Source organism: Carassius auratus, chromosome 22 (genome assembly GCF_003368295.1).
Source record: "Carassius auratus strain Wakin chromosome 22, ASM336829v1, whole genome shotgun sequence".
NCBI lineage: Eukaryota > Metazoa > Chordata > Actinopteri > Cypriniformes > Cyprinidae > Carassius > Carassius auratus.
In genome coordinates, this window is record NC_039264.1 from 15,694,739 (window position 1) to 15,710,758 (window position 16,020).

The 16,020-nt window shown below is 36.8% G+C and overlaps 1 protein-coding gene across 2 annotated transcripts in view; it reads left to right on the forward strand.

The window, feature by feature from the left end:
- Positions 1–10,206, forward strand: part of LOC113039818 (metabotropic glutamate receptor 7) — a 184,066-nt gene extending 173,860 nt beyond the window's left edge. Inside the window, exon 10 of one of the 2 annotated variants that reach the window (XM_026197910.1) lies at positions 8,813–10,206. In XM_026197910.1, the coding sequence (XP_026053695.1) occupies positions 8,813–8,862 (50 nt within the window). In that variant the 3' untranslated portion in view covers positions 8,863–10,206. Of the gene's footprint in view, positions 1–1,718; positions 1,740–8,812 lie in introns of those variants that run through there. The other variant, XM_026197911.1, reaches the window with a different exon arrangement.
- Positions 10,207–16,020: the final 5,814 nt, after the last annotated feature.

Sequence of the window (16,020 nt, forward strand, 5' to 3'; positions counted from 1 at the left end):
ATCTGAATCAGTATTTGAACATTTCTGTTCCTGCATTCCTTTCTATTATTACCATTATAAACCATAAGTAGCAGCCATTTTCATGCTATTTCCAATATGGTGATAACTTTCAAATAATAAAAAATCGGCCAATAAATATCGGCAGCTGATACATCGGTGCATCCCTACTTTGTAGTTTTTTTTATTTGTAGTTTTTTTTTCCATAATAATATATGTATTTAATATTTATTATAAAGGTAGCAAACCATCATTATTTGAGAGAAAGAAAAAAAAAAATATATATATATATATATATATAAACACCAAAAATTTGTATTTACTAACAAAAAATATATTTACAGTTTATAGTGTTTTATAATGTTTATATTGCATTATATTGCTTATTGTGTTATATTATTTAAAGGATGTATTTTGAGATTTTAAGTTTTCTAAATTTTCTAAAATGTGATAGAGAAAAAAGCAACAAAGAAGTCTTTTTTTTAAACAAAGGTCAGAACTCCTGTTATAATTTAGATTTTTGAGGGTGCACTCTTGTCATAAATTAATCTATTACTTTTACTACATAATTTTTAACAAAAAACATTGGTAAGATATATATTTGGGAGTCTTAGATCTTTCCAACAATATATAGTTTGTCAAGATTAGATTAGATTTAATTTTAATATAGTGAAGTAACCGTAGGCATCCCGTATACGGGACGGGGTGACAGTTAATTAAATTGCTTATAATGTTTTGTTTTTTCAATAATAAAAAATAAAAAAATGGTAATACTCATTTATATTGACTTTAATTAGTTTAAACCTCTACAAATTCTTAGGATAAGTATTAATTAATTAATTGTGGTATTTTAACAGAAAAAAAAAAAGAATTAATTAACTTATTCCGGCTAGATATGCAAACCTGGTATGTAAATTCTAATAAATCCAGAGTTATCTGAGTGCTTATGTCATGAGTGCTAATATCAAATTCACTTAACCATTATCACAGTTTTGACCCTTAAAGTTGCTTTTCCTGCAGCCGGCAAAAGCGAGCTCATGTCCCAGAGTGCAGTGCTTGCAAGATTCATTGCAGAATGGCACCATGAGCTGAAATTCTGTTGCTTTGGCCTGTTGCTTGTTGCAGCATGAGCTGGTGTCAGATATAATGGAATGAAGTCATCTGCTGAGAATGACCACATTTCCTCTAATGAACACGAGATGGTGGGCCGCACACCGCAGAGAGAGGGAGAAAGTAATAGCACAGGACTGGTTTTTGCCCAGAGGATTAGCATGTCGTCACTGTCAAAGGAAAGCCACGGTTCTTTGAAAAGGAAATGAAATTTCGGGAGATGAAAAGTACTTTTGGTGTTGTTTATGCGGCTTTGACTGAAAAAAAAAATGCAGCCTTTTGCAACCTTTCAGCTACTTTGGGGGTTTTCAAATAGATAAGGCACATAAAGAAGACAATATTGGGAAATTAATAAAAAAAAAATGATACCGTCAAGGCTTTTATTTTATTTATTTGTTTTTGACAGTGGCAATGCTTTCCCACATTATTAGATATGCCATTATTAGATGGGGCAAATGGCATAAAAGTCGCAGATCAATGCTAAAATTCACCCACCTTCAAACCCAGCTTGAATTTGAATTTCATGGCTGTTTGGACCAATCCGAATCTCTGCTTTGCTTCTAATGGACCAATCAGAAACAGCTCACCAAGTACTGTTTTTCTCCCAACAGGCTAATTCTCATAATTTATCAGGTAAGACCAAATTAATCTTCTACCTTTGGTTATGACCTTGTCGCTTTCGAACGCTGGGGGAAAGGATGAGGTGGAAATTGGTCTTTTGTGGCCATTCATCAAAACTCCATGACGATCCTACAGTGTCACTCAATAGTGCTAGAGAATGAAAACCATCTCAATCCTTGGGAAAATTGTACATTATTGGGATATGTTTTGTGAGAAAATTATTTTAGTCTTCATACAAAATTATTTCCATACTTCATACAAAATAATGCACTGAATTCAGTATGTTCAGTAAGTTGCTCTTCCTGAATTATTTGTGAATTCTGACTAAATTGTACACTATTGACCGTGAGAGCAAATTGGCACATTTGGCAAATGCACATCATGTAGTGCAACATTTTTGTTCAGCTTTATGTGAATCTATTAATCACTTCTTTATATAATTTTATATGGTGGTTGACTTTAAAGAAAAAACATTACTAATTGAAATTGTTACAGTAAAATTGTGTGTATATATATATATATATATATATATATATATATATACACTGACATAGTTTTTATTAATATTATTATTATCAATGTTTTATTTCTGTTGGTTATCATGTATTGTTAGCAGTTAACATTGTTTTATTATTAGCATTTAAAATTGTTTTTAATCCCTGTTTTATCCCTGCTGGTTAGCATTCTATTGTTAGCATTTAGCATTGCTTTCATTATTTCATAACATTATTTTTATGCCTGTTTCATTCCTGTTGGTTAGCATTTCTTACTAGCATTTAAAATTGTTTTTAATCACTGTTCTAGCTCTGCTGGTTAACATTTTATTATTAGCATTTATTATTGTTTTTAATCCCTATTTCACCCCTGTTGTTTGAAATGTTATTATTATCATTTAACATAGCTTTTTATTAGCTAAATACATTGTTTTTATTCCTGTTTCATTCCTGCTGGCTAGCATTAATTATTAGCATAGCGAGAAAATAATGTCATTAAAGTCGACATGAAATGAAAATTAAGGAAATCTAGGAAATCAATGGATGGAAATATCTGGGAAAAACTATTGAGATTTTAAGAGAAGATATGCAAAACCAGATTTGGCCTCATCTACATGCAGCAAGTATTTTGCATAATTGATGGTTCCAAGAATCCAAAGAGTGTCTGAGCAATTGCTGAACACAGTTATGAAACGGTGAACTCAACTGTCAGTGGTAATCAGATGACACGTGGAAGATCCCAAGCTTCAAACGCAAGTCCCACTGCTCAATTCCCTGTGCGCCACTGTTATGGCATGGCAGACTCCACCGCAACTCCCTAAAGAGCTGTGAACCATCTGTGTCAGCCTTCCCTGTGCACTCTATGTTCTTTCTCTCTCCCTCTTCCTCTATATAACACACTCTGACTCTCTAAATTATTTTTATGGATAAGTATGTATATGAATGTCCTGAACCCTGAAGTATCTGACACCCGGGGGAACAGGCTCTAAACCTACTGAGCCGAGATGCCAATGCCAAGAGCTGAAACCATAATCATTACCCTCATTCCCAGCCATTTTGGTGGGACATGCAAATTCGAGTCTATTTGATGTGCGAGGCTGAATGGTGATAGACTTTAAATAAGATTTGACGTCAAATAGAACGGATGAATTTTACTGTCAACAGTTTGCATCACAACCGATTGATGCAAATATAGATTTGCTCTGACAGCAGTGATGATTCATTACTCCTATATTGTTTATTAATTTATACATTGACGCCAAAACACAACAGTGTTCGTGAGCTTTCAACATCGTATTCAAAATCTTAATGATCCTTACCGTCACAAAAATAGAGTGTGCAGTATTACAGATGTTAATGAACCATATTATAATCTCATCCTAATAAAATATTATAAATTAACCCTATAAAATTTTTCTTCCATTGAAAAGATTAGCCTGTGCAAAGAGGCTATTCTCTTCTGATAGACACTGATTTCTCTTTTAATGAAGCATTCACAGTGATCAATAGCATTAAAGTGACCCGAATTCAGTTTCATTTATGAAGCAAAGGCAGTTTTGAAATATTTGTGTAAAACGTTTGTGTAAAACATTTATGTTAAACGTTCGTAAACAGTTCTTATGGAATTACAGTACGTGTCATAATGTTAATGTTATTGTTTGTAAAAACACTCTTTTACACAATTTCCATTCTTTTTTTCGTGTCATTCATGTCGTTTTTGAATTTAAAGGATAGCTCACCCAAAAGTGAAATGTCGGTCATTAATCATTATTAGGTCATTACCCTCAAGTCGTTCCAAACCCGTAAGACCTTTGTTCATCTTCGGAAGACAAATTAAGATGTTTTTGGTGCATTCTGAGAGCTCTTTGACCCTCCCATAGACAGCACAGGTACTACCACGATCAAGGTTCAGAAATGTAATAAGGATATTAGTAAAATAGTCCATGTGACATCAGTAGTTTAAGCATAATTTTACAAAGCTACAAGAATATATTTTGTGCCCAAATAAAACAGAAATAACAACTTTGTTCAACAATTATTCTCCTCATCCATTCTGCTGTGGATTTCCTCCATTTTGGGGAGTATCATGATGCATAAGTGCACTTCCGCTTCATGTAAACAACGCATGTGCGTGCTGACGCATGTCCGCGCTACGCATGCGTTGTTTACATGAAGCAGAAAAAAATGATTTACATTTATTCTGTTGTGTTTAATGAGTAAAACCTAGTGAGAGTTGTTTATTTAAAGCAACAGAAGAAACTGCAATCATTGCGATGCAGTGTTGGGATTTGCGACAAAGTTGAATAAAAGTAGTATGCAAATGAGCGGAATCCTTGTTTAGATGAAAGAGGAATCCAAAAACACTCGTCATGCCTCGGTTTTACCCGACGTTCTGTTGTCAGACCTGCATTTCTAACCCTCTTCCCATCCCATGAGTACTATAGATGTGAGACCAGACCCATTAAGATGTTTATAGTGTGCCGCGCAGTAAAGATCTACTGCAGTAGGTCAGGGAAATCATAATGGCTTCTGGCTGAACTTTGATTATGTGAAGGAATGTGAAATGTTGTAATACTGTATACTGGGAAAAAACAAGATCTTTAAAAGGGGTCACATCACCTTTATTTTACAGGAGAATACAGTAACCTTCAGTAAACTTGGTCCCATCTTCTGTCTTCCTCCCTAATCATTTTCCATCATTCTCAGATGTAATTGTCAAATGTAAGGAAATAGTCCAAAAAATGGTATTCATCCGGTGTAATACAGGTGTGTGTGTGTGTATAGACTAGATCACCCATACATCTAGCCATCTTGTAAAGCACCCTTGCAACCACACGGAACACCCTGGGAACCACCCAGAACAAGTAGCAACTATTCAGAGCACCCTAGCAACTTTCTGTCAACCTTGTCAAAACAATAGAAACCTCTCAAAACACCATAGCAACCACTCAGGCTCCCAATTAAAACTTAGCAATATCATAAAACACCCTAGAAACCACTCTGGACACCCATGAACCCTGTCAAGACAGCTCAGGAATGACCTAGAATAAACTCCCACATTGAAGATCATAGAAACCATTCAGAGCACTCTAGCGACCTCCCAGAACATCCTAGTAACCACAAGGAACACCCTAGTAACCTTGTGTCAACACCCTAGTAACCTTCTGTCAACCTCTCTAAACAATAGCAACCACTTAGAAATCCTAGCAACCTCTCAAAATATCTTGGCAACTACCCAACTAGAACCTGGCAACACATAAAACACCTTAGCAACCATTCCGAACACCCTAGAAACCTGTCAAGACACATCAGGAATGACCCAGAACAAACTCACACATTGAACAACATAGAAACCATTCCGAACACTCTAGCAACCACCCAGAACATCCTAGTAACCCCAGGAACACCCTAGCAACCTTCTATTAACTTCTCAAAACACGAGCAACCTCTAGTTATTCCTTCTGACTCCTTTTATTTGTATTATAATGTATTTATGTTTGTTTTTGCATATTGAGAGCACTTTCCTCCATCCACATTCGTCAAGGCCACATTTCTGAATAGATGGCTGTCAGGGTGACATTTAACTCAAATACTAAAGGGGCTTCTGACACTTAAAGGCCACAATGATCTCTCTACTTGGTAACCTTTACTTTTAAATATTTAGAAGTTCATTTACATGCAAAAGAGCACAAGAAGCAACCGTGAATAAGCACTGTAATTTGAGACTGGAGTCATTTAGTTCCACAGAGTCTCTGCAAACACATCAGCGGCAGCGAGTGAAGGTCACGCTGTTATGACTGTAGACATTTGAGGGTTTCTTACATAACACTTATGCCATATTCATCTGTTTGATTTTGTGTTGCTCTTTCATAAAATAATAAATACAGTTATTTATATTTATGTGAGTTTAACTTGCTCAGACTTGAGTTAGGGATTTTTCAGTTTCCACTGTACTGTTGATATTAAAGTATTAAGAACTGCATGTAACTACATAGCGCAATGCCCTAGAAACCACCAAAAACACTCTCTAAACCATCTAGAGCACTCTAGAAAATGATCAGGAAACACAAAAAAACGCCCAGATCACCCTAGCAACTGCTCAGAACAACCTAGAAACCACCCAGAACACCCACACAAGCATCACGCTCAGAACATCCCAGCAACCACCTAGCAATCTCTCAAAACATCCTAGCAACTACCTAGAACACCCTGGCAACCACCTAACAACTTTTCACTCGAGCAAACACTCAGAACACACAACAAAACTCTCAAGATACCCCAGAAATTTATCCAGAACAAGCACCCACATAGAACATCATAGTAACCATCCAGAACACCCTAGCAACCATTTGTAGAAATCAACCAGAGCACAGTAGTAACATTTTCTCAGTCTCTCAAAACCTTGGTGACTACACAATAGTAACCACCTAGAACACCCTAGCAACCATCTATAAGCCTCTCAAAGCATCCAAGCAACCACTCTGAATAATCTTTCAACCACCTAGCAACCTTTTAAAACATTGTAGCAACTACACAGGCACCCTGGAAACCATATAGAACACCCTGGCAATCTTTTATCAATAGGAAACACATAGAACAACCAAGCATCTAATTTGGAACATCCTAGCAACCACTCAGAACACCATAGTGACCACTTACAATAACCTAGAAACTGCCCAGGACAGCCTGGAAACCACATAGAGCATCCTAACAATCTTCTTATACCATATGATTTTTCTTATTTCATTCAAATATAATCAGTTACATTAAACAATGTCCTGGCTCTTCCGAGCTATATAATGGCACTGAATAGGGGTCAAGGATTTGAAGCCCCCAAAAAACTGCCTCCATCCATTATAAAAATGTGTTCCACGCAGATCCACGGGGTTAATAAAGGCATTCTGAAGTGAATCAATAAATTTGTGTAAGAAAAAGAATACATTAAATAATCCATATTTAAAACTGCTATCTCTAGCTTCTGCTGTACGCACATTCATGAGAGACTGGTGTTCCAGTTGATGACATTGGACGTAATCATAATGTAAGTTCTGGTGAAAATACTAGTCTTGTGGGAACCAAATTTTGTTTACAGCAGAGGAAATCCAGTCTCCTCTTGACTTATTTCGAAATCCTCTGACATTCTTCTTTGCAAATCCGCATTTTATACTTCTAATTCAGTGGTGACTGGTGTTTTGTTTTGCTCTCTCCACTGTGCTTCCACATACAACATATTTCACAGGAGCTAACACTACACCTACGTCATACATCATCTGCTGGAACTAGTGCTTCCTTTGACTAAAGATTTTTATTAATAAACCATTTAAATATTTATAATGAGCCTTTAATTGCCTACGTAGCAAATAAGCGCTCAAGCACATGCTTAAAAGTGCTGTATGTAAGATTTTGACTTCACTAAAGCATAAAAATGCCATAATATGTTTGCAGATATTTAAGAAGGATGCTAAGTTAACATACTTGTTTATCTAAAAAACAATGCTACAGTCAGTTATTCTCCCTTGAAAATGTGCATTCCGGGCTGGAATGTTGATCTTTGTGGTGTTGTTTTCATTTCTGTAAGGTGGAGATACACAGAGTTTCTGAGTTTTGCACTCAAGTAAACAGAGACCGAGATGGCAGAAAACACATTTTGCTTTCATTATTTTACAAAAGCACAACATTTTGCTGTTATTGTGAGTGCACACAAATAAACAAAGAGACTTAACAGATTCAATAGATGAATAATAAGTATTTTAGCTCCTCTATCTGTAATGCAGTGAGTGTGCTATAGTTCTGCTTCCTCTCCTCGCATTGACAATTCAATAGCGCACATTTCTAGGTAAACATCAGAGGGAGTGACCTTGTAATGTTGTCTTATTTGAGGTTGATGAAAGATTTTCATCGAGAGTTTGGATATCTTGCCCGATGTACTGTATTACCACATAGACCAGCCGTTAGGTAGCTGTCCATTACGGACTGCATGACTTCGCCTGTGGATTAAAAAAATATATATATAATTCTGCACCTAATAGAATTTTGGTCAACCATGCTTCCTCTATTAGGAGGCAGCCCAAGCTTAAACATCACTTTCTCATGAACGTGCATAAGACTTTTAGCGGAATCTAGAGATCAAGGTTTATAAAGTTTTAAATATGGGAATAATTCTTACACAAATGCATCAATTCACATCAGGAGGCTTTATTACCTCCCCGGGGCTGTGTGAAGCACTTTTTATGATGGATTGAGGCACTTTTTGGCCTTCAACATCTCGACCTCAATTCACTGCCATTATAAAGCTTGGAATAGCCAGGACATTTTTTTTTAATATAACTCTGATTGTATTCTGAAACAAGTAAGTCATAAACACCTATGGCTTGAGGGTGAGTAAATCATGGAGTAATTTACTTTTTAGGTGAACTTTCCTTTTAATAGTCAATTCGTGGACGTTTTGTCTTCTATGCTGATAAACTTAATGTCCTAAAAAGTGTCCCCGTCAGACCTCCTGACAGGAATCAATAAATTCCTTTCATATTTAGCGAGAAAAAAGGAAGATGTCAAATGAAAAACGATCTTTCATCTTTCTCTCTTCGCAGGTCCGGCTGCTAAGAAGAAATACGTGAACTACAATGACCTTGTGATCTGAGGGCCTCCATCACAGGAGGAAGGTGATCGATGGCACTTCCTGGTTTCTCTCAGCTCTTTGGAACAAAAGTAAAGCAGGAAAAAGCTTTTGGTGTCCTTCTGTTTTCATCCTTATTTCGTCCAAGGGCCAGGACAGCAATTGGGCCCTCAGCTAAACCAACGAAAGAGGATATCAGTTGATTTTCAACACATTAAAGACACATAAAACTGCATAACCACCCTCAAAAAATAAATAAAAACCCTGACATCTACAAAAAAGTAACAGGAATTACAAGCAGAGGAAATAAATTTAGTTGTATTTTTTGTTTTGCTGATGGAGGAAACTGATGGGGTGTAACAGCGGCACAAAACGACTGATTGCCTGTCAGTCAAACGATTGAGGTTGCACTTGGCGTGATAGACCTCTGACAAGGCATTTCTTTTGACACTCCATCACAGACTTTCTTCAGGGCACGGATGAATTGACATAGCTTTGGAATGCTGGGCCTTAAGGTCCTCCTCATCTTTACATGTACTTCCAATCTGCAAGTTTTTTGGGATTTTTCGTGCAAATTTGTGTGGTTCTTTCAGCATTTTGGTTTCGTTTAGCTGTTTTTACGTTTCGGTTGAGCGTTTCTTTTTTGGTTTTCCTTGCCTTTTCTGGATGCACATTGTATTAAAGCCATATTCTTCTCTTTGAGATCCCATTCCTGGAAATATTGATTCTTTATTTTGAGGATCTGTGTTGGTTTTCGCCCTTTAACATGATAAACGTTTCACATTTTTCGACTTTCCCACCATGTTTGTAAGGGTTCGTAGACCATCGACTGTGTTTTTAGTGACTTTGAGAGATGTTGCATTGGTTTTACAGTGACTAAACCCCGGTGATCGATGGTGTTTCAGAATTCTTTTTAAAGAAAGTGTTCGCGTAGCAGTTGTCAATGCATGCTTGATATGTTTTATGTTGAAGTAAATGAAACTTTCACCACAGTTCTCTCACAATGGCCTGTTTATGGATGATTTTACAAGCCTTTATTGATTTCTCTCTTTTTACCTTAATGGATTTCTCAGACATTCACTCACTCAAGGCAGAATATGGCTTTAATTTGTCTTGGAATTTTTAACTGCCCCGGAACTTATGGAGAAATTGTGCAAAAGATATGAATATATATTTAAAAAAATATGAAAAAAAACAACAACAAATAAAATAAAATAAAAAGCATGTATGTTTTATACTGTTTGTACTAAGTATATTCATGTTGCCCTTGCTGCTTATGTGCTGATATTGTGGAAGACTTTTATGTTTGGCCACTCATGCAACTATACTGTGGTGTTGTCCAAGAATGTACCAACATGAAATAAAACCATTTGGTTATTTTTTATTACTTTTATTATTATTATGATTAGCGTTGAATTTGCTTGCTTGAATTTATTATTAACCTTGAATTTGCTTGTTAATGTAAGACAGTTTTTAGGTTAATTCAAAATATGAATATATGGCTCTTTGGAGCCACATATACCATAAAAGGAAATTTATATATTATATTATATTATATTATATTATATTATATTATATTATATTATATTATATTATGTATAACGCACTAGAATCACACAAATCTAATTTAGAATTGGTGTCAATGGAGAAATGCCTTTTCCCCCCAGAATGGTGTAGTTGCAGCATCAACCAATAGGTGCATGAATTCAACATCTAGCAAGATTGGCTCCACCAATGGCTTGAGTTGGGGGGCGGGGATTTTTTGTGGCTGATGAATGGCGAATAGATTGACTATTGGGAAAGATAGTTATTTATTTATTTTTCACTCTGCAAGTGCTACTGTCTTACTGTTTTGACTTCAGCTTGAATGCGCTCTTGTAATATCAAGATATCTTCCCAGTTCACTTACTGAATGGTTGTCTCACATTGTAGTTACAGCATCTGCCAGCAGGGGCTAAAGGCGCTATGCTACCCAAAAAGTCTTTCATTCAGATTCAGTTCAGACTATGACTTACGTAAGCTTTGTCCCACATGGGAAGGTGATGGAAACACTTCGGTTTAAGTTCTACTGTTGAAAAGCATCTTCTGAATGATAAAATGGGATCAAAGCTGCGTTTGATTTGTGGAGTGTTAGCGAACGGGCGTGTGCGCGGTTGACAAGCCCTGCACTGTCAGCAGAAGACGTTGTGTGCTGAAGCTCAGGCCTGTCAGATGATGACAGAGAAATGTCTTTCAATCACAGCTGGAGAGAGAAAGTCTAAAGTGTCTTTAATTCAGGAGGAAGGAAATCTATGTGGCTTGCAAAACACATTTGCTAAAGCACTATCACGGCTCAGCTGTGTGTTAACGTGTCTTTGACTTGTTTACGCCACAGCAAATGTCACGGCTCAGCATGTACTGAGGACGTTGATGCATTTGGGGGTCATTACTTGAGAAATATCATGTTTTAGTTTGAATCAGAATTCATGAATTTCACTGTCTGTATAATCAAAACTATATTTTTGTCAGTTTTGGTACCTGTGGTAGTTTTATTAGCAGTTAATTGGCTAATATGTTAATTTTACACTGCAATCAGTTAGTGAGTATTATGTTAGCAGGCTAATGAGTTAGCTATATGCTAAGCTAACATACTAATTAGCTATATTCTAAGAAAGAAAGATAATTTACTGGCTGTATGCAAAGCTTATTGGCTAACCAGTTAGCTCACAAGTTGATGCACTTGCTTATCTTATAAAATAACTGATAAAACAGGACATCAAGTGTTGGCATTTGACATTTATAGCGAACATTACATAATATGCAATTTATACTGGGGTTAGATTACTTAAAGGTGCCATCTGTAATGTTCGGCAAAAAAAATCAAGTCATACTCCACATTCCATACCAGATGGGGGCAGTATGCCTCAATAAAGTGAATTGGACTACTCTAGAGTAACAAACGAGAAACGGCATAGTCTCTATGCTCCACCCCTACCTTCACAACAACCCTACAGTCAGCCATAGCCGAAGCCTAACTGTGCGTTCACACCGCCGGCATCTAGAGCGTCAAAAATCGCTCTTGCAACTCTGCTCACGACGCTGCAGAAAGATTTGTGAGCGCTCAGACGCTCTAACGTAGATCTAATGCTTATTTTGTATTTAAAGCGGCCGCAAAGCAAACAAGCTTGCTGATCTCGTGCAGACTAACCACAAGGAGTTATAAGTTAACCTCATTAAATATTGTTGTGGACGAAATATTATGATCCTTTACTTAAAATGAACAATCCCAGACACCTTGGTCCACGTATCACTTTTAATTTATTTTTTTTATGCCCCTGTATGCAAACAGGGACACATCATAGATTAATACAAATGCTAAACTGCAATAATCAACCTGTCCTTTATTCTGCTTGGGAACTAATGTGCCAACTCTCAAGCATTCACTGTGAGACACACGCAATTGACTCTTTTCACACGCTTTCACGCCACACATAAATTTTTTCACGCACAGAAAAACCACGAAGCAAAGAGGACACGGAGACCAACAGACTAGACAGAGCAGGTTAGTTATGATATAATAATAGGGCTGTGCAAAAAATCAAATGCGATTTTCATGCACCTCTCATCAGTAAAGACGCTCCTGTAATTAGATCTATATCTCCAGCCTGTGCGTTCAGATCAGGGTTGCCAGGTTTTCACAACAAATCCTGCCCAGTTGCTTCTTAAAACTAGTCCAAAACTAGCCCAATCGCGTTTCTGGGAGGTTCCCCGATAAAAATTCCTTCCCGTGGTTAAAATAAAAATTTTTGGGAAGGGTTTCCCTGGTAACATTAGCATTTTAGGGCTAAATATCACGTTATTGGTATTGGGGTTGCTTCTAACCGCGGACATGAAAAACAACCGCAGACTTGGCAACACTGGTTCAGGTGGAGCGGCAGTTACTACACAGAGCCGTAGTCTACCGACAACTAACACAAAATCGCTTTCGAAATCGACAAAGAATCGCCTGCCATTTTAACATCGATTTTGTGTAGATTGTCAGTGAATTACGGCTCTGTGTAGTAAATGCCAACCAGTGTTGCCAAGTCTGTGGTGGTTGTTTTTCATGTCCGCGGGTCACAGCGACCCCAATACAAATAACGTGATATTTAGCCCCTAAAATGCGAATTATACCAAGGCAACCCTGCTAAAAAATGTATATTTTAACCCCGGGAAGCAATGTTTTATCGGGGAACCTTCTGGAAGCGGGATTGGGCTAGTTTTGAGAAGCAACTGGGCAGGATTTGTTGTGAAAACCTGGCAACCCTGATCTGAACACACGTGCTGGAGATATACTTCTAATTACAGGAGCGTCTTTACTGATGAGATGTACATGAGTAAAGACATGCACAGCCCTATATAATAAAATGGGTAACGTTAAGTTATAGCTAGCTAATTATCAAACGCAGCTACGGTTAGCCAACGCTAACATTAGCACGTTTATCGAACAGCCTTCGATACATTTCTATGTTATAACTTCCCGAAAACAAATACACAAACATATAAAACAAACTTCTAGCGAAATACTAACAGCATCTAACTTACCAATCCAAAAGAAATGTTGCAAGTTCGGAGTCGAACCTCATTTCTTTCAGGTCCATCAGTTGTCTCCAGCGATTAAAAGCAGTGCCGATGTTTACTCTGGTTTGGCTCCTTTTCTTATTTGATTTGTGTTTCCGAGCGCAGTTATTTCCCTGTAGCGGGTGACGCTCTCTTCCCTGAACTGAAATGAAGTAGGGGGCTGTACTTTCCACACGATTGACATCAGGTTCAAGTACACGCCCACAAGCCGTGTGAGTTATTCGTGTATTGCAGGTTGGCTGGTGGTTATGTTGCCCGCATACCGCCTCCCATGGCCGAAACTGGTATTACGACACCTGTCGGGCCGGGGCTAGTAATGCTAATGCTAATTAAGGTTGATATCTCTGCAGCACTATAACTTGACATTTTTTTAATGACATCATCGCCCTTATTTCTTCTCATTCTTTTGATGTGTGTAGGTCATGTTATGGATATTTTTACCAAAATTTTTGCATATGGCACCTTTAAAGTTCGAAAAAGACTTACCCCCCGTTTCACAGACAAGGCTTAAGCTAGCCCTAAACTAAAATGAATGTTTGAGCTGTCCAACTGAAAATATCTTGCTCCGAAATATCTTAAAATATGTCAGTGCCATTGTTCTGTGTCAAGATCCACAACTGTAGTGTTTTCTTCTAAGGCATTTTTGTAGAAGTTGCTTACATATCTTAATTTAACTAAGGCTTAGTCCTGCCTTAATCTAAGCCCTGTTTGTGAAACCGGGCCTTAAAGACTTAAACTTTGTTACTGGCTGACTAGTAAGATTGTGTGTTTAAAACCAACCAATCAGACTAGGAAGTTTGTTATAACAATCTGCATGAATTTGAATCTGAATATTGTTTTGGTCTTCTATATGATCCAAATGGTGTTTTTGTTAATTGTTTCTGGGATCTATGTTAGCGGGCAAAATGTATGCTAATCTAACTTTCTATTCTGTTAGCACTGTGCTAAGTTAACAGGCAAATTAGTTAACTGAATGTTTAAGAAAACAACTAGTTAGCTTTCAAATTGCACTGGCTTAACTTAGAAACAAGCTGATAAAACAGGACAGTGTGTGTTACATTGGACCATTCTTCTATGTAATCAATATTGCATTTTTTTTGTTGATACCATAGTTAATCAACTAATGCAATATTAAACTAGCAGTCTAATTATCTAGCCATGTGTTAAGCAAAAATGCCAACAAGTTAACTAGATAGATATCAAAGGCATTCACTGAATGTACACTATATGCAAGGCTAGTTGGTTAGTTAGGTTGGTGAGCTAACAAGTTAGCTTACAAGTTGATGCATGTGCTTACAAACTAACAGACAAAACAGAACAACAAACACATTTTGATAAAATTTCATCATTTATAAGTATTAGTTATTTCTTTTGGTGGTATATTGGCAGGCTACTCAGCTAACGGTATGTAAAAGAGCAGTCTAATCAGCTAACAATTTGTTAAGCTAGCAAGCTATGCTTTAGTTATACATTATGTTAACAGGCTAATCAGTTAATGTATGCTAAGCTATAAAGCTAATTTATCTTTAACTTACAAACTACTGATAAAACAGAACAACAAAAATTAAATGTTAACATTATAGTTTGCATTATATACTATGTGACATATAACCATGCTAAAAGGCATTGTTACCAGGCAGATTAGTCTGATCCTGTGAATAAACCAGCCAATCATAACGGAGATGCTGATTTTATTTTATTTATTTTATTTATTTATTTAGCAATCTTTCATGTGTGTAATGTGCTTGAGAAGATACTGTGGGAGGTCTTTGGGCCTGCTGTCTGTGGCTGAGACTATTGACTTTCAGTTTGTTGACATGAGCGAGCTTGCAAACAATACCCATAACCTCCTTCTGAAGGAACTGAACATGAACATGATCGAAAGGATTATTCTCACAAAGGTATGGAAGTACAAACCAATACAGCTCTTCATTTCCACCTGGCGTGGGGGCTTAAACTAAACAAAATTGAGACCTAAAAAGACAGATTGGCCACAAATAGACATATCTTCAATCTGATGAGGTCTTTCCCTCTATCAAGCAAGGAATAGCAGGTGTCAATAGCACACAATTTATACGATCCACGGGAATGAAAGTTATTAACCCGCTTGCCAGGGAATGCGTATTTGAGTCTTGGCCTTTCCATTTGGTAGTGGGGAGAACTCAGGATATTGAGAGACGACTCAGGACACATTGATCTATTTCAGCTGCATCTTAAATAAGTATTTGACATTTCATCTCAGGCATTTCTGGCTGCCATGCAACATGTTTAACTCCTTTCTTCCCGGATTATATGTTCCACATTATGTTTATGAGTGCGATCCACAATGCGGGGAGAAATGTCACGACAGCCCTTCGGCATGAATGTTTATGACTGTACTAATGGATAAAAGATTATATTTTCATCTGTAATTGCCTCTTCCCATTTTAACCACAGAGATATCCTGCAAAAAAAAAAAAAAAAAAAAAAATAGATAGATATATAATGCCAAAACGACCAAATGTTATAATATTTATTTATTGTAAACAAATAAATAAAAATAAATACATTCAATTATATATATAAATTTCAGTGTAAAATATC